The following is a 23,902-nucleotide window of genomic DNA, read 5'->3' on the forward strand; positions in this document are numbered from 1 at the left end:
AGTGGATAAACAATAACAACTAAAGTTATTGAACCCCCCTTTGGTAAAGCCATATAAGAATTCCCCGGAAATGACAACCTTTGACCTGAAGAAACGTGCTAAAACAGTAGTGCAGAACTTTATGGCGAATTTTGGTGATTTTTCGTCTATTTCTGCAAATTACTTGGGGATTGAGGCAGGAGAATATGTGGAGAGGATATGTAGGATACTCGCCGAGCAAGAATGGATCTACAACTTTCAACTGACTCGGTTTTTCCTCGAGAGAGTCTGGGAGAAAGTTCCGGAAGAGGTGAAGTAAAAGTACTTTGAATTTTGACTTGTCAGAACATAAACAGTGCAGTAGAACTAGAAGAGGTGCATAACATTTAAAGATTTTGTGGAATAGAAATGCATGCGTTTAAATGCTCAAAATTTGTATTAATCTACAAAGTTATCGAATATTTAGAATTTGTTTAAGGCCAGGCTTGCAAGCAGGCATGCAGGCATTAAAATTTAGGATACAGTTGATCGCTAATTATAAGTCTCCCTATTATGTATCATGCACTCTATTGGATAGCATCATCATTTAGCATGTATTGCATAGTTAACATGTGTAAAATTACATGTAATGATGGTTATTTCAAAACAGTAGCAGAATTTAAATTCGTTTCACTCTATCAATTGGTTTTACATCCTAATAAGTAATATGCGACATCACAAGTGCCAGTTCCTTAGATTTGATAATTAATAGAGGAATTATGATGAATGCAGCCTTGGTTTACGAAGCTAATGTACGCTTCATTCGTAGCTTGGGAAAATGACAGTTCAGAGACGACGGTATAATTCTACCGGTTTCGACTTAAATATGTCTTTCTCAAGAACCTAATTTTTGTACGCTCTCTACCGGCCAGCAGAAGCTCTCTACCATCAGGCTAATCGTCTGCATGTGGTAGGATTTTTACACGGTAGGATTTTTGGCCAGTGGGAGTTAATTGGCAGCCACGAATATAGACTGGCTTCCAGGTTATTATGATCCCTGTACCAGTGAAACAGGAACTAGATTTAATGTATGCTTTTGACAGTGACAAACTTTACACCATAAATGTTTCTCTGACCATCTACAGTGGAGACAACCCCTCCTATCCCTCTCCACCCGTAACTTAAACCTCCTCCCCAGTGGACACCTCAAAGATGATTGGCCGAAATCTCTGAAGGCTTTTGTGGAGACTGCTGCATCCCTGTCGTTACCATGGCAACAGCCACCTGACCTAGTTGCCATGGAGATCAACAAGGATCTGGCAAGGGGGATGACACCCAAGAAGAAACATGAGGTATGTTTTCATAGTTTTCAAAAATAGGGCCTCCATTTTGCATCCTATCTGAGGGACTTCCCTAACCAAAACTAGGTACTTATCTTTACCTGAATGAAGTGAGGAAATTTGTGCCTTTCCCAATGGTACAACGTCAGAGAATATGAGTCTCAAACCCAGGACCTCTGGGTTTTGAGTAAAACCCCAGGGTACTATTACTAGTATGCTACAGTATTTAAAATCAATCAAAATGCATTGAAGACATAAGATAAGGAATAGTAAATAATATCAATAAGACTCAAGCCTATAAGTATAACAACTCATTGTTAGAAATTATTGATTTACAATGAATAACTTTTTAACTCCTTGCCATGTTCTGTACAGGTTTCTTACCTTGCTTCTGTAGTCAGAGACACATGCGGGAAAACATCATGTAGCAGTGTCATAGACGTAGGCTCAGGACTGGTAAGTGGCATGCAAAATATTGTATTGTAGACTGTGCATTTTGTATGATGCTTCGCCTGAAAGATACTGTTCAGATAATACTATTTGTCATTTATCCTGTACAGTAGAACATTACTAGTAGAGGATAAGCTTCTTCTGGTGTTCATTTGTAAAGTGGTAGTATTTCCAGGTTACTGTAGACTGGTGTAACAGTATTTGTATTTTACTAAATTTTTAGGAAAATACATCATGAGGTGCAGTAATGGATTAGATCACTAGATGGCACTTCTGTACAGTACCCAGTTTCTTTGTTATATGAAGCTTATTTGCTTGTTCTGTTTTGTTACAGGGTTACCTGGGACAGGTGTTACACCACCAGTGTGGGCTCCAGGTGGTTGGAGTGGAGGCTCAGGCAAGCCATGTGCATGGGGCGCAGAGACGGGTCAAATCTCAAGGTGGCGCTACTGCACTGTGCAAACTTTTTTTGCTAACTTTGAAACTGGCAGCTCATTCAAAGCTTTTACTTTCTTGGGTGTAACTTCAGTGTGTGCTGTTATAAGGAAGATTATTTTTGTATGAAAGAATGAACTGCATTATATGTCTTATCAGAAGATTCCTTAATTCTTTTCTCACAGTTTTATTCTACTATTATGTAGGAAGACCATCAATACTGGAATAGAAAAAAGTTATTGTTTACTATGCCACAGAATACAGTATTGTTTATTACTATATCTTCATATTGTCTACTACAGACTTGATATATTCTTCAGTCAATGGTTCAGTGTCACTTTTCTCAAAACTTGAATTTATTTTATTTTTTGTTTCACAGGAGAAGACAAGGAAACACAAATCCAAACCATGAACCTGAAACTTGATGACAACCCAAGTAGCATCCGTGAACTTGAACTCCTCATCAGTTCCCTACAACAGTCACCTTCAGAAGGTCAAAGTCAAAGTCAAAATGGTGACATTCATGAGAGGGACAATGGCACATGTATGGTTGGACTCCACTGTTGTGGGGACCTGTGTCCCATAATGTTAAAGATGTTCACATCTGTGGAGAGACTGCGATGTTTGGTGTGTGTCAGCTGCTGTTACCATGGGATGAGTGTTACAGGTATGTGATTTCTTAATTTGTATTGTTTATTTCGATACTCACTTTTATAAACCGCCACATGGCGTAACACACCATGTTTGTACTGAAGAGTACAAGCTGCAGATCTGGATTGATTCATCTGATCCACTCTCACTGGGATGATTCCCTGCTCTTTTCAATAATGGTGATATGTTCTTTAACGTGCCTGAGTTGTGGCTCTCCTCAAACATGGGACCTCCATTTAATGTCCTATCTGAAGAACATTCCTAGCCAAAGGAAAAAGAAAAGCTCATTTTTACCTTAGTTGAGCAACAGTTGGCATGAGGTTGGCATGAAAGTTGGCATGAAGTGCCTTTCCCATTAGGACACTGTCATAATGCAAACTCAGTACCTCCTGTTCTGAGTCAACAACCGTAACCACAAGGCCATCATGCCACTTGTGAGGGATGTTTTGGAAACTACACAGGTATGGTGGTTGATTTCTTGTGGTGTAATGGATTGTGCCTCAAGATGGGAGTGCATGATGTTCTCTAAATTCAGTAATCTCCCTTAAAATCACTATAAAAAAGAAGTTTTTGTTGCATATTTCCTAGTGTGTGTAACACAAAATCTGTTGTCCAGGGTTGTAACTGGCCACTACCCAGAAGCTAGTCAGATGTTGGGCGGGCTGCTATAAGCAAAATTTAATCAGGCTACATATTTCCAAGGAAACAGATACCTTGTGACCAAACAAGCAACAATAATCAAAGATAATAATAAATGTAGATGACGATGTGATGACTTTATATTTCAGACACTGACAGTAGACCATCCTGCTTCAAGAATTTCCCACTGAGCTGTACAGTACAGGAGAAGTTAAAGGAAGTTGGTCGAGACTTTCCTGACTGGCAGCTGAATGTGTTTGCTTTGAGACTAGCGGCACAAGAAACACGGGCCAGGTGGGATGCAACTTTCCCTCAAACTTTCACGAGAAGTGTACAGTATAGTAACAAATTCTTGGATTTCCACATTTTAAACTGCTTAAAAGGTCTTACAGTTATAGAAGTATTTTTGTAAAATAAGTCTCAAAAAGCAGAGGGAGAGATCTTTTGACACTACATCTTGACACTTGAAAAATGATATAACATTATGTATACAATATTCTAAGTAACCAATCGTAGTGTTGGTTTTCAGATGGGCGTGTCAAAGCTATGAGGACCACCAGTTCCACACCAGGAGTGTGGCCTACAGGGCAATTCTTGAACATGTAGTGAGCACAGGTGGGTCATTAATTAATATGTTATATACATGTGTATGTATAGTTTTGTGAAGAAGTTTTTGACATAACAGTGACTCCCCAAGGGTGCTACAGACAGACAGAAGTCACCTACATGTATAACATGTTTTATTAAAGACTGTGCAATATATAGTTTGCACAGGTTTAGTTCTGCTAGGAGAAGCCAGGTACGTAGAAGACAGAACAAAACTGAGCAAAATTAATTTCACAGTAAAAAGATTGCTGCAAAAACCGCGAACATAAAACCACTGCATACTTACAGTACCGGGTAAATGCATTTACAGTACAGTATTATACCTGTCCTTGGTGCTGAATAGGTGTTGCGTTCTAGTAACTGTTCTTATGTGATATTCTCTTTGTTCACTTCAGCTGGCAAAGGAATTCAGAAACTGAAAAGGAAAGTGACAAGGAAGGATGCTTTTCAGTCCTTCCCAGTGTACCTTGCAGCAGTGTTTGGAAGACTGACACTTCATTCAGGTGGGGAGGGGGGTGGGTTATGACAAACTTTTTCAAATATGCATCGTAAAATATAGAGATGGTCTATCTAAGTACAGAAATCACAAAAGTTTTGTGATTATATTGAACTCCCCTATACATTGAAATTCAGTGATGTTGTGAAGTTGGAATAGTCCATTTTTGCAATGTGGCAATTTTGGAATTGCCCATCTTTACATAGGGAATTTTTCAGGGGTTAAAGTACCTCATCCCAAGTGTCTTCAGTGTTGGTTTGGTAAAGTTAAGTTTTTTTTACAGAATATCATTTACTGACACAGATAAATTTCCTCTTTTTTTCAACAGATGAAGTAGTTCAGACTGAAGAAGACTGGAAGAAATACCATGATGCTTTGCAGCAGTCACATGACCAATGGGAGGAATACTTTCCCTACATAGAAGTCATCACGGTAAGTAAAAAGCCTCACTGAATAAATATAGTCTAATAATATTAAAGGAATACAAAATCAACAGGCCACGGTTAAGTTGTTATGAGCAACTGGGGGTACGAACACCATTGTGGGTACGGACACAACTGGGGGTACGGACACTACTGGGGGTACGGACACAACTGGGGGTACGGACACTACTGGGGGTACGGACACAACTGGGGGTACGTATAGACACAACTAGGGAAAGGACACTACTGGGGTTTCTGACATTACTGAGGGTACAGACACTACCAGGGGTATGGTCACTCTTGGAGATACTGAGAGTACTTTTGGTACAGATATTACAAGGGGTATGGACACTATGCAGTTATGGACACTACTTTGCTTACTTACACTGCTAGGCCTACTGACACTACATGTTCATACCCCCACGCCCACGTTCCTACACTCTGGATGTTACATGGCATAGCAACACTACTAGGGATACTGACATTACAGGAAGAACAATCACCTTTGGAACTTAGGGACACACAACCGCATAAATTTTGTTTTTGTTTCAGGCCTTACAAGTCCTTCTACAGCCAGTTCTGGAGACCCTGGTGACAGTGGACAGGTGTTTATATCTACATGAGCAGGGGCTGAAGACTGAAGTTGTTCCCATATTCGACGACAGTATCTCACCACGAAACTTAGTAATTATCGCAGAAAGATGACAGGAAGGAGTATCGGGTCAAAGAATACAGATTGGAGACATGTTAGAAAATTAATAAAAAGCTTAACGGTGCACACCCCAGTTCTTCCGCGACCGGGGTCCGTGGTAGTCCGCGACCAAAAAGTGACGAAAGGCTTCCGAGGGCCCATGTCTGAGTTGACATTTCTCATTATTTCCTGCGAAATGACATTAAACGGTTACATGGCTGAAAAGCGTAGGTAATGGTGTGTTTTTGGTGCATATTGTGTTTTAGTCCGCGCGTTGCTTCCGCTATATCCCTACGCCTGAATGTAAAGAGGCCCGTGACCTAGATTTACCTCTGAAGCGCTGTGTCAAGCAAAATTGCAATGCCGCGCGCCGTGGATGATTAAAAAAACTGTAGTACTAGAATTTTCTTTATAATCGGCTGGATTAGTCTTTGGATTTTCCTCTTTCTGGCAGTATCAGTCGTGCTTGCCGGAAAAATCTTCTTCATCTGTTTTATCCAATGCGAAAATGCCCGATTTTGTGCATCATTTTTGACATGAAAATAATGTTTTTTCCCTATAATTTTTCAAAATTAGAGAAGTTGAAGGATCGAAACTCAGTTGGTCTTGTAGCTGAAGGTATATCCTCTCACCCCATATACAGTTATTTTCCTTCAGGATAATTCCCTGGAAGAGATGGTCGCTAGACTTGAGGGTATGACGCCTCCATTTGAACCCCCAAATAAACTGGTGTGTGCCCCCTTAAAAGCACCCATCCTGAAAAAAGTATTAGTGATAATAGCCAACAAATTGCATTTTTCCCATGAAAGTGCATAGCCCCGAACTAATCCGAGTTAAAAAAAGCCGGATTTCGCAGGTTTTGATATGATTGTACACTGTCATATAATGGGTGGATTTGCCCCCCCTCCCCACGCCCCCCCCCCCTCAAACACGGTCGCACAGACTTCGAAGTGTGTGTGCTAAGCATAGATTGCATAACACCTACCGAAACATTGTTGTTTAAACTACAGTACCTCTTGGGCACTTTGAAATCGCATTTGCACGTTTCACAATTGCTCCTACATTGAGAAGCAGGCATTTTCCAATGAAAAAAGGCCCCGATGACGTCACTTTCGCACTTTCCTTCCGAATCAAGTGTCAAGTTCGGTGTGGCGCTAGTTCTTGGCCTTAACACAAATAAGTTGCACTAATCCGAAGACACATCCCAAGGCTTCTTTATCTCACCGAGACCGACACCAAACTGTACAGCCTTATCTTAGCAGATGCCCGTTTATACCTTCATAGCCGCAAGAAGTGCAGCACAGACCTCCATCTTTACCAAAGGTACAACATTTAACTTCATTTTTCTACGAAATAAAAGGAGTCTTGCCAACGGAAACGCTTGGACGGGAAAGCTAGGTCTATTCTCTACCCGATATGACCAAAAATTAACATTTCAAGTGCTTTCCGTTAAAGCGCGGAACTTAAAGTTGCATTGTGGTCACTTCAGAACATAGGCCAGCGGCAGGTATTGTGACGTCACGAACTCAAATATGTTCTAAGAGGTTTACACCGTTTGTTCCAGTCAGAAATAGGAGGAAAGTGTGCTCCATCACAAGAGCACCCCTCTGTCATTCCTTCTCATGGCCATACCTCTTTATTTAGCACGTATTGATAGCCTAAAACCTCTTCCATAGGACAAGCTCATTGTGACGTAATTGCTATTATGCGCATTGAATGGTATACCATCCTGGAGGCGCAAAAACAGCCTTCCGACACCGCAACTTTCAACCACCTGTTACTCGAGAAAGAAAAGTCGCAGACAAGTCAAACTTGGCATGATTATAGAGTATAACTTTTTAAAGTCATGGACAATATTAATCATAATTTGCATATATTAACGGTGCACACCCCAGTTCTTCCGCGACCGGGGTCCGTGGTAGTCCGCGACCAAAAAGTGACGAAAGGCTTCCGAGGGCCCATGTTTGAGTTGACATTTCTCATTATTTCCTGCGAAATGACATTAAACGGTTACATGGCTGAAAAGCGTAGGAAATGGTGTGTTTTTGGTGCAAATTGTGTTTTGGTCTGCCCGTTGCTTCCGCGATATCCCTACGCCTGAATGTAAAGAGGCCCGTGACCTAGATTTACCTCTGAAGCGCTGTGTCAAGCAAAATTGCAATGCCGCGCGCCGTGGATGATTAAAAAAACTGTAGTACTAGAATTTTCTTTATAATCGGCTGGATTAGTCTTTAGATTTTCCTCTTTCTGGCAGTATCAGTCGTGCTTGCCGGAAAAATCTTCTTCATCTGTTTTATCCAATGCGAAAATGCCCGATTTTGTGCATCATTTTTGACATGAAAATAATGTTTTTTCCCTATAATTTTTCAAAATTAGAGAAGTTGAAGGATCGAAACTCAGTTGGTCTTGTAGCTGAAGGTATATCCTCTCACCCCATATACAGTTATTTTCCTTCAGGATAATTCCCTGGAAGAGATGGTCGCTAGACTTGAGGGTGTGCCGCCTCCATTTGAACCCCCAAATAAACTGGTGTGTGCCCCCTTAAGGGCAGCTAAAACACTGTAAAAGGGAAATGTTCATTTTGTTTTATGTATGTAATTTCTGAGGTGACCTCTTTAATTTCTTTTCTCGCTTCTACCCACCTCCCCACCCATTTTTTTCCCACAGAGAAAATAAATGCCCGCAAACATTTCCCCTTATACAATATCAGTATCTAACATTTAGTCAGTCCGTGGCAATATGATGCCTAACTGGAATATTAATTGTTACATCTAAGGGCAAATTCTGGTACTACATGGTAACTACTTATGGTAAGTGGGCCTCACTGGGCCCACATGTAACAGTAATACCCAAATGTTTAACCATTTCATGAACTTCGAAAGTGCATATCAACTATGACTTAAACTTTGCAACGACTTTCTAAATGTTTTAAGCTGGTCTTAAACTAATTGTGTGATTTGTAACATGTATCATAAGCTCTATGTGGTGGTCCATGATGTAAAATCCTTAGTTATGAGGATTCAATTGTGGTGTTATGCAAGCAAGGTCCTTATGAAATAAATATTTCTAAATTTAAGTTAGGAAGAACTGAAGTATTCGTCACTTGCAGCATGATGAGCATGTGCGTCTGTTTTTTTATGGAAAGCGTGTATGTGTTTTGTACATGTACATAACATGTATAAGTATTCAGCACCAAGGACAAATCACTTGCTTGTGCGTGTGTGTGTGTGCAAGTGGTCTGAATGAATCTTTTTGGTTGTATATACTGGATGAGTCAACCTTTTTTTTAAATGTAAGAAGATCGACAACCATTGATTTAAGTGAAAGGTATTATATACAATAGTTCGACTTCCTCTATAAACACAGTCTGTAGCATTGAGTCCCTTGAAATCTGTTGTACTTGATTCAAGAAATGTGGATATATAAGTTAAGTATCCAACTATGCAACTACAAACCAAGACGAAGACCTGGGACCGGAAGTTTGACTTATCCACCGAGACCTCTTCCGATTGAAAACCCCGAAACATAACGGCTGTCGATAATTTATCAAATAGCAATGCTCCGCAAATATCCCTCCTTTGTTTTACGGCGGCAATTCTCCGCCTCAAATGAGTGCACAGATTCGAGTGTGGACTTCATGCCAATAGACGGACCAGTACCAGGCCGAACCACGGGGGTCGTCTTGGCGTAGAACTTTGTATTTCGCCGTCATGGACTTTTCAGGAGTGAAGTCCAAGGATGCGGACTTCGTGCCTGTAGACGGACTAGTACCAGGCCGAGCCACGGGGTTCCTCTTGCCATAGTTGCCGTAGTTGTATTCCACTGCCGTGGACTTTTCAGCCGTAAACATTCTTCCACAATAGTACTAAAGACGAAAGATCCGATTTTCATCTCATAGTTGGATACTAGTACTGCGGCAAGCTCCATCCACAAATATAAATCAGGATCTGATTCAGATTAATCCAATTTTCGTAAACTTGAGCCATCAACAAAAAGCCACTGTGTATTGGGATTCTCCCAAAAAATAGGCAGAACAGCGTTAACGCGTTGCCACGATATAAAACAATGCCTGAAACGTAGTTTACTTGTTGCCCGGTGATACATGTGCCGTTCTAAAGAACGCCTTCAAAAGACGCTGTTTATTCCACAACAGAACGTACCTCACTTCTGCAATCACTTTTTCAGCACCAAGGCTAAAGTATCAGAAGTTTAGTGTGAAGTAGGCCTATAGGAAAGACGAAAAGTTTCACTCATGGCGCTTAATGGATCGAGATTCGCCAGAACTACGGCAGATTTGAATTGGGAATACCTGGATAGCCTGATCAACGATCTTGATGGACAGACGTCAGGAGTGTTGAGGAAGGAGAGACGGAAATTGGCGGAACGGGTGGAGGCTCTCAAGGTACTGGTGACGGAATCTTCCAGCAGATGTATGGCTTTTTAGCTTGTTTTATACGAATTCTGCGCCCTTTTACGTCTTTGTTATGTTTGACATATATATGAGGGTGAGAGTGTTTGTGAGAGTGAGGCTGTGAGAGAGACAGAGTGTGAGGGAGTGCGCATGTTTGAGAGAGAGAGAATGTGTTTATGCGTGTGTGAGTCTGTGTGCGTACGTGTGTGTAAACGTTCTTCACTTTTGGGCGCATGTAGACTATGTTTATGCGTGTGTAAGTGTGTGTGTATGTGAACAAAGTTTAACGTTCTTCACGTCTTAGCGCATATTTCACCAGAAAGACGACGAACACCACAATAACATGGGCCTGGCTGTAAAGTTTCTTTCGTCAGCTTTAAAAAATAGAGAGTATATCAATACGAATTCCCTCAGTGAGGCAGTAGTCAAACGTCTGCTTTTACAAACTTCTGATGAGTTGCTATGGGTGGAGGGGGAAAAGGGATCAGTCTGTGTTTAAAAACAACGAACTTTTGTGGTGATCCCATCCAGCATGGTCTGGACGCCGCCATTACCAGCACCCGAATCCAAGTCTACAAACTAGACGATGGTTCCAAGAGACGGACGTTACAGAGAGGCATTGACTTTCTGGAGTCTCTCAGGCGAGGGTCTGTCAGGGTAAGAACGAGAGCGGTCCTGGGATCGAGATCGGGTAAAAAGGGTGAGATCTGCGTGAAGATTCAAGTTTTATAGGAATTCGTTAACACATTTACAAAAGGAACTTGAATAGGATCGCAAAGTGATTATCTAAGTCTTTGGCATATATGTTGACCTATTTTCAATGAGATGCCTCTTGAAACACTTCCAAGATGGCATAAATGTTAAAAGACTGAAATAGATAATTGTTTCGCTATTATCATTTTTATTGGACAACACGTATGTACATAATACATTCATTTACATTTCTGACCACTTTGCCTCATCTATATGTGTAACATTGAATACTTTGCGTTCGGGAACACATAGGCTGTGGTACAAAGGGAACCAGTCAGAATTGTCTGAGGAAGGTGACAGACGGTCACCTAAACATCGATCGGTTGAATGAAGCACTTGGTTTTGTGCAAGGAACTTTAATTTGTCATTCTGTTTGTTTGTTCATCTGTCATGATCAGTTATTCAAATATTGTATGTTCTTCCAGGCAAGAAAAGCGACCCAACGCCAGCAACGGAACGACGATCGAGTACTGGGAAATCTTCATCTGATTCTTCTCCAAAGAAATCTTCCATAGCTCGGCATACAATCCCTGACAGATCCCCGACAATGAAAAGAACGGCTTCTTCAGTAGATGGTAGTAGCGCTTGCGTCACACCAAGCTCGGAATACAGCAATGATGGAAGCTCCTACAGAGGCGACCTCATCTTACGTATCCCCAAGAGTCGTATCACTTCGGGTATCTTCGGCTTTGAATCGGGTGATTTCGGCGGAATTCAATTAAAACCGACGACTCCTATCGGGAAAAAGTCTCGAACCTCCAAGAGGGTTCGGAACTACTCATCCTCGTCCGTTTTTGACGAGCCAGAACCACAGAAGAGGGAAAGACCGCCGGGAGTCTACCAGTTGCGAAGAGTGGTCTCAAGCGGGCATGTTTGTACAAAATGTCTTGGATGTAACGGTCATCATTAGTAAAAGTTTGGATAACAAAAGAGGAGAGAACAAAATATGGTATGATTTACTAGTAGTGCTGACATTCGCTCAATAACATTCTAAGATTTGTCTTACTAAGTAAAAATTTCTTGATTTTGAGTCATTAACATATACAATGAATTCAATATTTAAAAGTTTACCAAAACGTTTGACAGCATGTTTGCCTACAGGCATTCCCCTTCTTAAAGTAGAACTGCGATGGCATTTTCAGTCGTTGACTCCATGGGCGTAAACTTCATACCAGTAGATGGCCCAGTACCAGGCTACTTTGATTTCTAGTATTTTGTTTGTCAATTTTATAAAAAACAGACAAAAATTGATGCATGTACAGATGTTATCCATATAATCTAATCGACATAACCTAAGAAAAGAGTCAAGACCAAAGGCGTGTTTTTGTCCATTTAATGAACATATCTCTAGTTGACTACACTCTACCTGAAGTCTACTTCTATGCTAACAGTGTATCTACATTAGAGCATCTAACGATGCTTGCAAGAATCATGTTGAGCAAAATCTTTTTTGAAAAGAATAAGAAAAAAAACTGATAAGGTACTGGTACAACTCTTACAAAGCCAGTGACAGTTTTGGCATTAGTTACAACGTAGGTAACATAACCTATGTATAGTATGAGAGGATATTGTTGTTTCCACTTCTGCTTGATATAACAATGATATTCTCCAAGCAGATCTATCGGGAATAAAGGCAGTATCAAAGTGCTAAACAGTATCCAATTATGGGACAACTGGACACTGTTTAGACCTTTGGATACTGTATTTGTCCCTGATAAATCTGTTGGGAGATTGCAGCCTTGATACATAGATACAAACCTGTCTGTAGAAACCATGTAAGGGAAAATGGTCATAGAAGACAGGTGGTCATTATAGACAGAATTCTTAATGCTTGTGGCAATGGGAAAATGATCTAAGTGACCACCAAAAAGTGGCAACAATGTCCAGATTGTACAAAGATGGTCAATCTGACTCAATGGTACAGATTTGACTTTAGGTATACTTTTTCACTGTGTACATGTATGTCAAAGTAAAGCCAAAGGAACATTTCACAACAAACAAATTTAAAGGCCAAGAATGTAGTTGCGAACTGTAATGCATAAGTTTTTCAGGCATAGTCATAGTGCTGCGTACTTGTACACAAACTGGAACTGGACTTGTAAAAAATTAGGTTTGGTAAAAAACAAACCTAACGTAGGGAACCAGTTCTGGACAAAAGAACTCTCTCACTTTTGTTCTTAACCATCTAAAACCTTCTATAGATTGTGAAATTTGCACTGGAAAAAGACAAAAACATCGCTGTTTTATCAATTAATTACTGAGATTTTGTGTTTACAGCTGATTGCATACAATTTTGCATGAGTTTTTTTAATTGCATGTAAAATTTATGCCAACATGCAATTTTACATGTAATCTAAAAAGAGCATTTGGTCTGGGCTTTCAAGTGCACCTGAATCTGAACCTGAACTAAGTATAAGGCATAGCAAACTTGAAAGCAAACCTTACAAAGTAGAGAGAGCTTTTTTATTGAAAAAAAACTTTTGTTCGTCAAATCTTTGATAGAATGTTGCCCTTTTCCCCATTTGAAACTTAGTGTCAAATGCACTTGAATTTGTAACAACTGTCTTTCTCCATCCACAGTGCATCGGATATTCCTTATTTTGGTCCTTGACAAAGTTTGTGAGCAGTATTTCCCACGTCTGCACCCCTTCTGCTGTCCCAGGTGCTGCTTGCTATAGTTTCTCCCTGCAGAAAGATATGAACAATTGTGAGACGTTAGGAAGAACTGCCCCCTGGTGAGATTGACAAGATTTGCATCTTCTATGTATGAGACTGGCAACTTGTGACTGCACTCTAGAACAATGCATCTGCTAAAGGGTTGTCACTATTCTGGGCCATAATGATATAAGTCTTCCAACTTGGGAAACTATTTTCAGAATATAAGCAATCATAAAGGGCCAATATAAGGGAGTCAAACTCACAGAATAACAAGCATGGCAGATGGTTCGAAACCTTCCACTGCGACTCACAAATTCTTTTGAGAGGCAGAGAGGCAAATATTACAGAAACTTGCATTTGTATTGTATTTTATAATTATGCACTGTTACTGTTTCTCAAAGGAAAGATATTTTGTACAAACATCTTTGGTCTATGAACAATACTTATGATGGTTGCTTGAACTTGAACTTAAGTGTTATTGGTGACAAAAGCATTTTAATTAGGCTACAGTCTGTATCTGTATCTGTATCTATATACCTGGTATGACCAGCCCCAGCATAACACAACAGCTTCTAACTCACCCCTGATAGTCTAGCCGCCCCACCACCTCCCGTACTTGCTGGATGAGACTTTCGTGTTGTTGTGGGTTCTCTAGAATCATGTTGTGAAGTTTGGCCATGTAGCCGTCGATGGTCTCCAGCGTTGGAACTTCCCCGCTCCCTGAAGAAAAAGAGGCCACTGAGGGTGACCAGACGTTCTTTGGATTATGTGTGGAAGAGTTGGACATGACTCATCAACTCTTCGTAACAACCCTTCATAGAGGTCTGGTTCCACTTAAGAAAACTACAAGGGGGAGCACTGCAATTGCAACCAAACAAACAAGTGCAGGTGATAGGGTTGAAGTTTTAAGTTTCGATTGGGGCATTCTATGGCTTCTTGAGGGGCAGAATTAATTGTCAGACAGGTCACAGTTGAAGACTGTGGCCAAACGTGACCTAGAGGCATCCCTGGCCAATCAGAATTGTATGCTTGTCAGAGATCTGTTCCCAGGGCATTCTGGCACAGGGCCCTTGTTCCCCTCTTTAAAAAAAAGCCTGAAAGGTATAAGAATGAATGGACAAAGTCTACCTGTGTCCACGATTCTTACTTTGTCCAGTTAGACTGAGTGTCAGTGTTTTTTGCAAGAGGAATAATAGAAGCCATCTAAATAGGAGATTTACAACCATCCCTCAAACAGAGATGGGGTATGATCCACTGCTCACCAGATCACATGTTCTATCTGCATATGGTGATGTCACGGAAGCAGTGGATTGCTATTTCTTGAGAAAGACTTTTTCAAAGAGTTGGACTGTCAAAGATTTGGGTGAGTCCAATTCTTTTTTGTGTTGGAAATTACAGTTGATTTAATCCAGAATGACTTCTACTGGACAGTAGGTTCTAACACAGATGAACGTTCCAGTTAACAGCGATTGTAAGAAGCGACCAAAGCCAACACTAAGACACACTTACTACCTGGTAGCGGTAAGCTACTGAAGTTTTGATACAGTGTGTTCCTCAGGGCGTCCAGGTGCTGCTGTAGAGCCAGGTTGTTGTTTTTCTGCTGCATGGCCTCCACCTCCAGCTTCTCTATAGCTGTCTTCATGTTCTCTATGTGCTTCTGCAGGATGGCGTTCTGTTCCTCGTACTCTGTGTTGGACTTCCTCAGCTGTCTCAACTCTACTTCTCTCGCTGGAAAGGCAAAAAATAAAAAAATTCTCTTTAAAATTAAAAGAACTCACTTTTAGGACACAGCTATAGGGTGATGTCAAGGAAAAGATAACATTTACTTTTACATGAAGCGGAAAAATCTATTCCTAGGACACATATGCCATGGGTTCAGGTCCGAACGTTTAAGTCTGGACCTGAAACTGAACTTCTGGACCCGAATCTGAACCTGAATCAGTTAGCTATAGCCTGGGTATCATCCAGATAGTAGTTCACTCCTCTGTTTGCTTCTGCTACCCGTCTGAAGACCTGCACAAGCCGACGGAATGCCTGTTTGAACGATCGCTTGAACCCATTCCATAATTCCCTCATGTGTAGGGACCAATCAGCGCCTGCATGCAAAGTTTGGACGATTCCAGACATTAAAGTGGTCTAGGATTCCAGACGGAACAGCAGAGAAGCGATATATATGTGACCAATGTCATAATGAATGTCAGAGCTAGAAGCGACTGTATATAGTATGTAATGAATGCCAGAGCGAACTACTTTCCGGATGGTACCAGGATAAGTTAGGTATGCATTACTAATACAAAGGGAAAAGAAGTACCTTTATTGTGATCCAAAAACTCCTCTGTAAAAATCGGAACGTCAAACGTGGGGACCTCATCTTCCTTGTCCTCCTGTTCTCCGTTAACTGTGCTCGGGTCATCGTCTATTGGCAGAACCAACAAGGTTAATACTTCATAATCAAACACTGGGTACAAATGTACTTCTATATCTCTGAAGGACACAATGGCCTGCAGTACTTTTGAATATTCACATGAAGTGCTTCTGCGCAAAACAAGGACCTACATATAGAGGGAATAATGTACACGGGGTGATCAATAAATTCTGTAACCAACACAGAAATAAGATGAACAACTCAAATTTCATGGCACAATCATATACATGTAGTATGAAGCCTTTTATAAATATGCACCAAATTTCAAATCATTACTTTGCAGGCAACACCCAGTAACTTTAGGAGGGATAGATAAAGAACCTGGATGAATGAGGTATGATCTGAGGTGCGTGGGTCACCTTGCTCTGCCGAAAGTCCGACGTCCACTTCTTCCTAGTTGTAATGCGAAGGAATTCATCATCAAACATTTTCAGAATGTCAATGTCATGTTACGAGGACCACGGCCCACACAGCTCTGATCACACTTTTTGTTTTTCTTGTCACTCACTTGATGTTCATATTCACAAGGACGTCAACTGGAATGTAACGATTTCAAATTTGGTGGCTATTGATTTTAGACTTCACACTATATAATTGTGCCACAAACTTATTGATCACCCCTCCAAAATGTAGAAGCTTCCTTTGGAGCCTATGCTTTTGGAGAAAGGATTAACAAAACCACAATGAAATCTTTTGAAGCAATAAAACAAACCTTTCTTTTTCTTCTCTTGCTGTTTTTTCTGGAAGAGTTTGTAAGCCTCTGTCTGTTGGTATTCTTCTAACTCCTTCATGTATCTCTCCTTGTCTTTTTCTGCCTCGTCTAAGTATTGCTGGAACGAAAACAATATGACAAAAATGATTACACATGTAATAAAAACATAGGTGGTGTCATGTCATGATGTGGCATAATTGTAGGGTTTTGGCCTGGGCTCGAATCATGTCATACTATCGCCCTTATGCCCTTGGGAGATGTACTTCACATGACTTTTTCCACTCCACCCAGGTTTAACGAGTAACTGACTTAAGTTGGGGAGGGAAAAGGCAGTGGAATGGAGAGGGATGGGATCCACCTCCAAATAGTCTGCATTTTAATACAATGTTTACGACACAAGAGGATAACAAACAACTGCCCCTATGGTTTCAAAGTAAAATCTTGAGTGTTTTGTAATGTGTTTTTACCTGCAAATATCTTACTGGTTACCTTTATGTAGGTTAAACATCCAGGTAAACAATACTTCGATACAATTCCTTCTCTACAACTGGATAAAAATCTGATATTTCCTTCAGAACATTATGACTGTCTGACATTCATCACTCTTCTTCAGCGTCACTAGAATAAGAGTGACAGATGTCAGTCGAAATGTCTGGAAGTGCATATCCGATTTTTATCCCGACGCTAAAGAAGAGTGATGAATGTCAGACAGTCATAATGTTCTGAAGGAAATATCAGATTTTTATCCAGTTGTAGAGATTAACATTAAATTGTCTTTAAACATCTTCCTAGTTACCACATCTACAAGATTTTTCTCGTAAAATTGGACACACCACTTTGGTTAGCTTTTGTTGCTTAATTTTTCAATTGCTTAGCCTAAAAAAATAACATATAAAGACAGATCAACTGTGAGATTCTCCCCACCTGTTTCTCATGTGGCGCCAGTTTGCTCCACTCGTTACCCAACATCCTGGTTATTTCGGGAAACGGCACGTTGGGGTTGTCCTGGCGCATCTTCTCTCGCCTCTCGTTCAGGAAACGGACATAGCCGGTAAGCGGGGCCTTAGGCGCGTTGACATCCTTTGTAACTCGTTTTCTCTTTTTCCCTTTTGGCCAGCCGCCCTTCTTTTTCACTGGTGGTGGTTGCTGGAAAAACAAGAGAAGGCAACAGTTTATTCTCTGTCCTTCAAGTTTTACTGTTTTCATTGTTGCAAAGCAAAACAGCAGTGCACTTCGGTTATAGATGTGGACTAGTGTAGCATAACAGCAGGGTGTTTGGCCCATAGCCCAAAGGCCCTGGGTTCAAATCCCTTGATATGCCCGATACGCTTGGGAAAGGCACTTAACATGATTTTCTTCACTTCATTCGGGTGGAAATGAGTACCTAGCTTCGTTTATGGCCGTCCCTCGGATAGGATGTTAAATGGAGGTCCCATATTTGAGGACAGCCACACCTCGAGCATGTTTAAGAACCCACCACATATATCAAGAAGAGTACGTCCTTCCCAGAATGAGTGAATCAAATTAACCTGTTCTGATATGCAGATTGTACTCTTCAGTACAAACCTGGTGTGCTATGCCATAAGGCTGTTAACTGGGTATGTGATACAAAACAAATAACAAGCATAGTCTCTGAAGAAAATATATAAGATATAATTGCACAGTAAAAATTTGAAGCAAGGGTCGGTGACTGAAAAATTATAGTTTCAATAAAAAACAAATTAATAACCCTACCTCTTCTTTCTGCCCCTCTTGTGCTGCTGTGCCAGTGTTGTCTGCACCTCCCTCATTCTGTAACAGTTCAACTGGAGAAATAATTCAACAAAACAGTCAGAAATGGAAAATGCTGTTTGTACTTTGGAAGGCCAATTCTAAAGGCACAGTATAATGTCATTATGATAATGTCATATACAAGCAGAATTTCACAAAATCATTTTTTTGGAATGACATGCAATGTTGATTTTTTGCAAACCTAGATAATTTATTTGCCCTAGACTGACATATCACTACATTACTCTACAGTTTCAGTTGTAAATGCAGTTATCATAAAGTCCAAACCTACCTTGTGAGAGGTCTGTAACATACTCAGGATTACTCAGTGTTTGGCCACGGCCGGAGAAATTTGATCCATCCCCTGTGAAACTAAACAAAGCAGAACAGATTATAAACTTTATAAAATAAAGCTTTAAAAATACCATGACAGTGATAACTCCAGAGGGTACATATGATATCAGGGTTCTCCACAGTGGAGATGAGCTTAGGCAGCTGCCCCTACTATGTGATTTAGGCTACTATGCTGTGTTTCAATCAGCATTAGGGGCTTTTCTATTGTTTTGTAAAAAAGGTCCTCCATTTTACTTGATCAATGTCATTTTCATTCATGAGAAATATAACCTGGGAACCTAGGGAAAAAATGGCAAGGGGGATAATTGCCCCACTAGAGGTAAGGGGGCAGTGGTTAGGGCATGGGGGTGCAGCCCACTTGTTCCTCTCTTCAGAAAAAAAAATATGTGCAACTCTCACCTGGCATCTACTGTGAGGTCGTTGCTCTCCTTGGAAACCTCGTCATCGATGCCCTCGAAGTTGAGCAGGCCGGTATGGAGAGCCGTGGAGGAGCCGGAGTTCGGCAGGAGGCCCTGGGACGAGTTGGAATCTCCCAGATCCATCCTGAAACAAACATGATGGAAGACGTGTTCAGTCATTTGTTCAACCTTCCTGACCACTGTTAACGTTTGATCAAGGAGGTGAAAAGAGGCTTTTCAACCTGATGGTTAGATCTCAAAATGAACTTCATTATGAAGGCAACTTTTTAGGCCAATGTATTTTCCTCAATCGCTTGCACCAGTTTTGGACTCCCTATATCATTCCCTATAAAGTACAATTTGATCCATATAATCAAGGAGGTTGAAAAAAGGCCTCCTTGGTATAATCAAATCAACATGGCCTCGGTGATACAAACAAAACAAATTTGTTTTATTATGTAAATCCAGTATGTTTACTACTGTGTGATCACGTGACACAACAAACATGATGGGGAGGGGGGCGACTGCCTGCAGCGGACTTAACACTTTTCGACAACGGATGATGTTTTCCGAATACGCAACATGCATGCGAGTGTATAAGGGATACGATGTTGACAGAAATGTACTTATATTCTATGAATTCATATTTTCGATTTCAGTGATCAAAAAGGCGCGGTTGTGGGGGATTGCCCTGGGAAAAAACGCGCAACATTCGCAATGACTTTTTAATGGATTATATTCGAAATGATCATTGAACTTTAAATCATTACATTGTCAAAATGAAGCCTGGTACAGTACTTACCTTTTCCTTCAGTTTCTAGTCCGAGTTTTGGCGCCGATTTTACAAGAACAAAGGTTATTTTTCACACTTTCGACTTGGGATCATCACTACCAAAATGGCGCAGCCGAGTTCGGGTGTAAAAGTAGCTTCTTATTTCAACACAGCTAGATGCGTATGTAAATCAAATACATATAAACTGCAAAAAAAAGTATATAACCCAAATCCTGACCAAATATATAAAAATAAATATACAAGTTGATATTATGATATTGATGATGAATTTTAAAAAGTTTCTTTGAGACTTAGCAACAAGGTAATGTTGAGGCGAACTAAAAGCTATTTGTACGATACCCAGTACGGCTGTAACAAAAGCACATAATTTGTGTCAAAAGTAATTCTGCATAGAAAAGAAGCACAAAATTTAATACTCATTTTGTCGTAATATATTCTTCATTATTAGCATTGATTATGCTAGATATCGATTCAATTTATTTAATTTGTCCTTTATTTGGTTTTTAGAAGACTATGATACGTAAGTTCTTTAAAATACGAATCGTGCTTGTATTATTATGCTATGGTTACTTTCGAACGCGATATTTCAGCTTGCTCGTAGTTTGACATATCGATCGGCACGGCGACCTTCTCCGTTATGTTTTCCGCCTGAAGTCCCGGAGTCTCGCCGCTCAAACACGGGCCGGGTAAGTACAAGCTTGTCCTTCTCTCACAACTCAAGTCTGTGTGGTTTTCTTGCTTATTGATAGCTCTATTGGACTAGTTTGGTGAACAGAATTCCAGCGAGTCGTCTGCTGTCAGTGTTGTCGGAGAAATCTTTCATTCAGCCCTCCCCAGTTTTTCAGTCGTGTCTCGACTGCAATATTTGGGATTTTTCCGTGTTACGTGCAGAAACAACAGGTAGACAACTTTATAAAACGTTAGTTGTGCAGGATTTTAGAAATGCTTATGTTGTTTAGCTTTATCCGTGTTTTTTAATGGTAAGGAACTGTCGAGAAATTGTTGACCGTATCGTTCGTTTTTCTCCTTCGGCGTCTGATGAGCTCCTCGGCCCCGAAGACTAATCCGTCCTTTTTGCCTTAGTATAACACGGGCTTTCCGACTTTTCAAAGCCCAATACAGGACGTAGTAGTGCCACATGGCTTCCTGTATTCATCGATCTTTTTCGATCAATAATATTGTATTGCGGCGTCTATTTACATATTTTTTGTACATGTATCACAAAATAACGTAACTGTTAGCGACAGAACAATAATTTTTGGTAAGACATATTTTCCTTGCTTGGTGAAATTTTTCGATGGCATTTCATTTCTATTTTTTCTACAATGCTGTTTATTTTTGTGGACATCAAACAAAGCAAAACAAAAATGTTTAAAGCGTGCCGACCCTCTTAGTATCAAATATCACAAATAATACATTTGACATTTTTCTCATATCCATAAACACTGTCGGTGGGTCTATTGTTTCTATTTTTATCTTCATAAATTGATAACTACGTGCTTTGGTTGAGAAGGTTTTTTTTTCTTTCTTGCAGCTGGTGTATTGAATATCAGGTGTCAGTTGTTGCATAGTTTTTTCCACGCTCTTTTTATGTAAGGGAGATTACTTTACAATGAGTTCCGGCCCGAACAATTACACGCCAAGTTGTGATGTATAGAAAGGAGTGGACGACGGAAAATAGAGAAAAGATCCGAGAACAAAACCAGCGCACGCCACCGCATCTCATTTCACAACCTCTCTTTTTCCCGTTCATTGAGCTTCAAGCTCAGCGTTGAATTTGACTTAGCATTTGAATTGAAAGGAGTAAGGTATGAATAGAAAGAAATAATGTTTTATTCTGGAGTAATTTTGTAGGTGTCAATCTTTTAAAGGTTGTGGTTTTTGCAGTGACATCGAAATGAAAATACTTTGTTGACATCAACAAAGCTGATTATATAAGAGTATCCTATGTTAAGACAACTAATCATGGTGTTTGAAGAATGTGTTTGTTGCATATTGAAAAAAAGAAAGACAAAATATATGATGAATTTTGCAATTCTATAGCTTTAGTCACCATGTCACATGTATTTCCTTATCTTAAATAGCTCAGATACTTTTCATGTGATTCAAGAATAAGTATAACAGTAATTCTTTATACAGACATGGTCAACATACTGTAGTTACCAAAACTCTGGTCACAAGATCAAGGTCCCTGACATTTCTGGTCACAAGAGTATATATATGGTTCATGACAGCTCTGGTCACAAGATTGAAGTTCCTGATTTCTCAATATTAGAAACACAGAGATCTGTACCTGCAAGCTTATACAAACAGGCTGACTCATATTCACAGGGGGGTGCTAAGTGTAAGTAAAGAGGAAATGGGTGTTTGTAGAACATAAGAACGTTGACAACTGCTGTGGATCATTAGGTGGGTGATCGCTATTGCAGGAGGTTAGCTCCATGAAGTGTCAATATTAGGCAAATAATGAAATATTATGAGGGTTGATACTGGTAGGGATGTCACTGTAGCTCAACTGGTAGCACCTCACAGTTGAGCTCCTGGTTTTACTTACTTGTTAACTGTGAGTCCCTAGTTCAATTCTCGGTAGGGCATTGTGGTTGGGGCTTTACCCATCTTTCAGAAGGGACATACTAGTAAAATAGGGGTTCCATATTTTGAGTAGGTGCCTCGAGCACGTTAAAGTGTAAGGGCTAGCAACTGCTTCCTGTAAAATATACCCTGCCACCAAAACAGCAAGGAACCTTGCTGCCAATGCACTGGTCACAAAACACTACTACTACTACTACTACAAGGCTCTGAATGATCAAATGTGTTACCGATAACACAGGTCCAATGGCAACCTGCAATTTGACAGAAAGTTGCAATGTTTTATCTCACAATGTTTTACAATCCTCCTCAAGGTTAATATTGACAGAGTCTCACTACTGTCCTACATCCGTTTACGATAGCCATGGGTTGATGTGAGTTTTGATCAAGCCATGGCCTATATGACCCTGTGTTTATGTGATTATGGCAGGGTCAGTATAATCACTAATTGGATTACTCTTATCTAGCCCCAGGGATGACACAGCTCATATGGCACAGGTCACAGGGTTATAGGGACATACCAAAAGTCTTGGGGGGATGAAAGACTGTTCAATATTTCATAATTTCCGATAATTCGTACAGAAAGCCGTCTTCACATAATTCATAGCGAGTTGACCAGATTTTGCATAATTGCATTCCTTGACTTAAGCGTAATATCTTCTGAATTCCTCATGCATTGTCTGGACCCCCGTACAGACCCTCATGCTATGTAGCAATGCATTTGAAATCGAAAGAGCAAATTTTCTCTTATTTCAAGAGCCATCTTTACCCACCTGCCAGTTGTTATGAACAGGTGCATCGCCTGTGTTTTGTTCTGTGCTGTACACATGCCTGTAAGGACGGTATGTCTGGTCACAAGATGAGCCAGACAACATGACATCATGTTTAGAGTCTGTCAAGTCTCTCTGATCACAATGCCATTCTAGTGCTTTCTCTGTTTTCTTCCTGTCTTTCTGTTGTCTCTTGCCCCCTTTTCTGTCCTTCTCTCTGGACATCCTTCTCTCTTTCTATCTCTTGCTCTCCTCCTTTCTCTCAGGTTTTCTCCTCCCTTTTTCTCTTTCTTTCTCCCTCTATTTTTATCACTCCCCTTTTCCTACTTTCTTCCCTTGGTCTCTCTCTTTTGTTTCTCCCTACCTTGTCTCTCTTTACCTTCCTCTTTTCTCTTTCCTCCATTTTCTCTCCTCTCTCTTTCCTTCTCTCTCCCCACAATACGCACTATTTCTGTTGCAGTATTGATTTTGATTAGAGATAATCTAATTATATGATAAAAATCTATTAGGCATGCCCTCTCATTATCATTGCTCTGACTAGATGTTATCAGTACTGTTATGATAAGATTATGTCAGACATG

General features: G+C 40.3%; 4 protein-coding genes across 8 annotated transcripts in view; 3 read left to right on the plus strand and 1 right to left on the minus strand.

The window, feature by feature from the left end:
- Positions 1-69: 69 nt before the first annotated feature.
- Positions 70-5,739, plus strand: LOC118412741 (methyltransferase-like protein 25). The gene is made up of 10 exons (XM_035815779.1): positions 70-289; positions 1,104-1,310; positions 1,674-1,754; positions 2,083-2,188; positions 2,563-2,850; positions 3,623-3,767; positions 4,003-4,088; positions 4,475-4,582; positions 4,904-5,007; positions 5,550-5,739. Exons 1-10 carry the CDS (start codon positions 71-73, stop codon positions 5,700-5,702), a joined length of 1,497 nt encoding a protein of 498 aa, XP_035671672.1. The 5' UTR covers position 70; the 3' UTR covers positions 5,703-5,739.
- Positions 5,740-9,821: 4,082 nt separating this feature from the next.
- Positions 9,822-12,315, plus strand: LOC118412110. The gene is made up of 3 exons (XM_035814750.1): positions 9,822-10,090; positions 10,631-10,799; positions 11,278-12,315. Exons 1-3 carry the CDS (start codon positions 9,941-9,943, stop codon positions 11,760-11,762), a joined length of 804 nt encoding a protein of 267 aa, XP_035670643.1. The 5' UTR covers positions 9,822-9,940; the 3' UTR covers positions 11,763-12,315.
- Positions 12,316-13,287: 972 nt separating this feature from the next.
- Positions 13,288-20,121, minus strand: LOC118412108 (high mobility group protein 20A-like). 4 transcript variants are annotated; one of them, XM_035814749.1, is made up of 10 exons: positions 19,972-20,121; positions 19,171-19,314; positions 18,710-18,789; positions 18,382-18,452; positions 17,572-17,793; positions 16,648-16,765; positions 15,822-15,926; positions 15,023-15,238; positions 14,092-14,230; positions 13,288-13,537 (listed from the first exon to the last, which is right to left on the minus strand). In XM_035814749.1, exons 2-10 carry the CDS (start codon positions 19,311-19,313, stop codon positions 13,525-13,527), a joined length of 1,107 nt encoding a protein of 368 aa, XP_035670642.1. In that variant the 5' UTR covers position 19,314; positions 19,972-20,121; the 3' UTR covers positions 13,288-13,524. The 4 variants fall into 4 exon arrangements, with proteins under 4 accessions (XP_035670642.1, XP_035670640.1, XP_035670641.1 ...); XM_035814747.1 differs by having other exon boundaries at positions 14,092-14,248; XM_035814748.1 differs by having other exon boundaries at positions 15,020-15,238.
- Positions 20,122-20,484: 363 nt separating this feature from the next.
- LOC118411104 (inactive tyrosine-protein kinase PEAK1-like) overlaps positions 20,485-23,902 on the plus strand; it is a 35,834-nt gene continuing 32,416 nt past the window's right edge. Inside the window, exon 1 of one of the 2 annotated variants that reach the window (XM_035813137.1) lies at positions 20,485-20,648. The gene's annotated coding sequence lies outside the window, so the exon portion shown is untranslated. The remainder of the gene's footprint in view (positions 20,649-23,902) is intronic. The other variant, XM_035813138.1, reaches the window with a different exon arrangement.

This window comes from Branchiostoma floridae, chromosome 3, assembly GCF_000003815.2.
Source record: "Branchiostoma floridae strain S238N-H82 chromosome 3, Bfl_VNyyK, whole genome shotgun sequence".
In the NCBI taxonomy this organism is placed as follows: Eukaryota; Metazoa; Chordata; class Leptocardii; order Amphioxiformes; family Branchiostomatidae; genus Branchiostoma; species Branchiostoma floridae.

Bases quoted from the DNA above. Each gene is read 5' to 3' on its own strand.
- LOC118412741 (XM_035815779.1), top strand. From the start codon at position 71: ATGACAACCTTTGACCTGAAGAAACGTGCTAAAACAGTAGTGCAGAAC. The intron at 1,755-2,082 runs GTAAGTGGCATG...GTTTTGTTACAG, and splicing joins TAGACGTAGGCTCAGGACTG to GGTTACCTGGGACAGGTGTT. The intron at 3,768-4,002 runs GTGGGATGCAAC...GTTGGTTTTCAG, and splicing joins GCACAAGAAACACGGGCCAG to ATGGGCGTGTCAAAGCTATG.
- LOC118412110 (XM_035814750.1), top strand. From the start codon at position 9,941: ATGGCGCTTAATGGATCGAGATTCGCCAGAACTACGGCAGATTTGAAT. The intron at 10,091-10,630 runs GTACTGGTGACG...GATCCCATCCAG, and splicing joins AACGGGTGGAGGCTCTCAAG to CATGGTCTGGACGCCGCCAT. The intron at 10,800-11,277 runs GTGAGATCTGCG...ATGTTCTTCCAG, and splicing joins ATCGAGATCGGGTAAAAAGG to GCAAGAAAAGCGACCCAACG.
- LOC118412108 (XM_035814746.1), bottom strand. From the start codon at position 19,313: ATGGATCTGGGAGATTCCAACTCGTCCCAGGGCCTCCTGCCGAACTCC. The intron at 18,453-18,709 runs GTAGGTTTGGAC...TTATTTCTCCAG, and splicing joins TGTTACAGACCTCTCACAAG to TTGAACTGTTACAGAATGAG. The intron at 15,927-16,647 runs GTTTGTTTTATT...TTCTGCCAATAG, and splicing joins GCAAGAGAAGAAAAAGAAAG to ACGATGACCCGAGCACAGTT.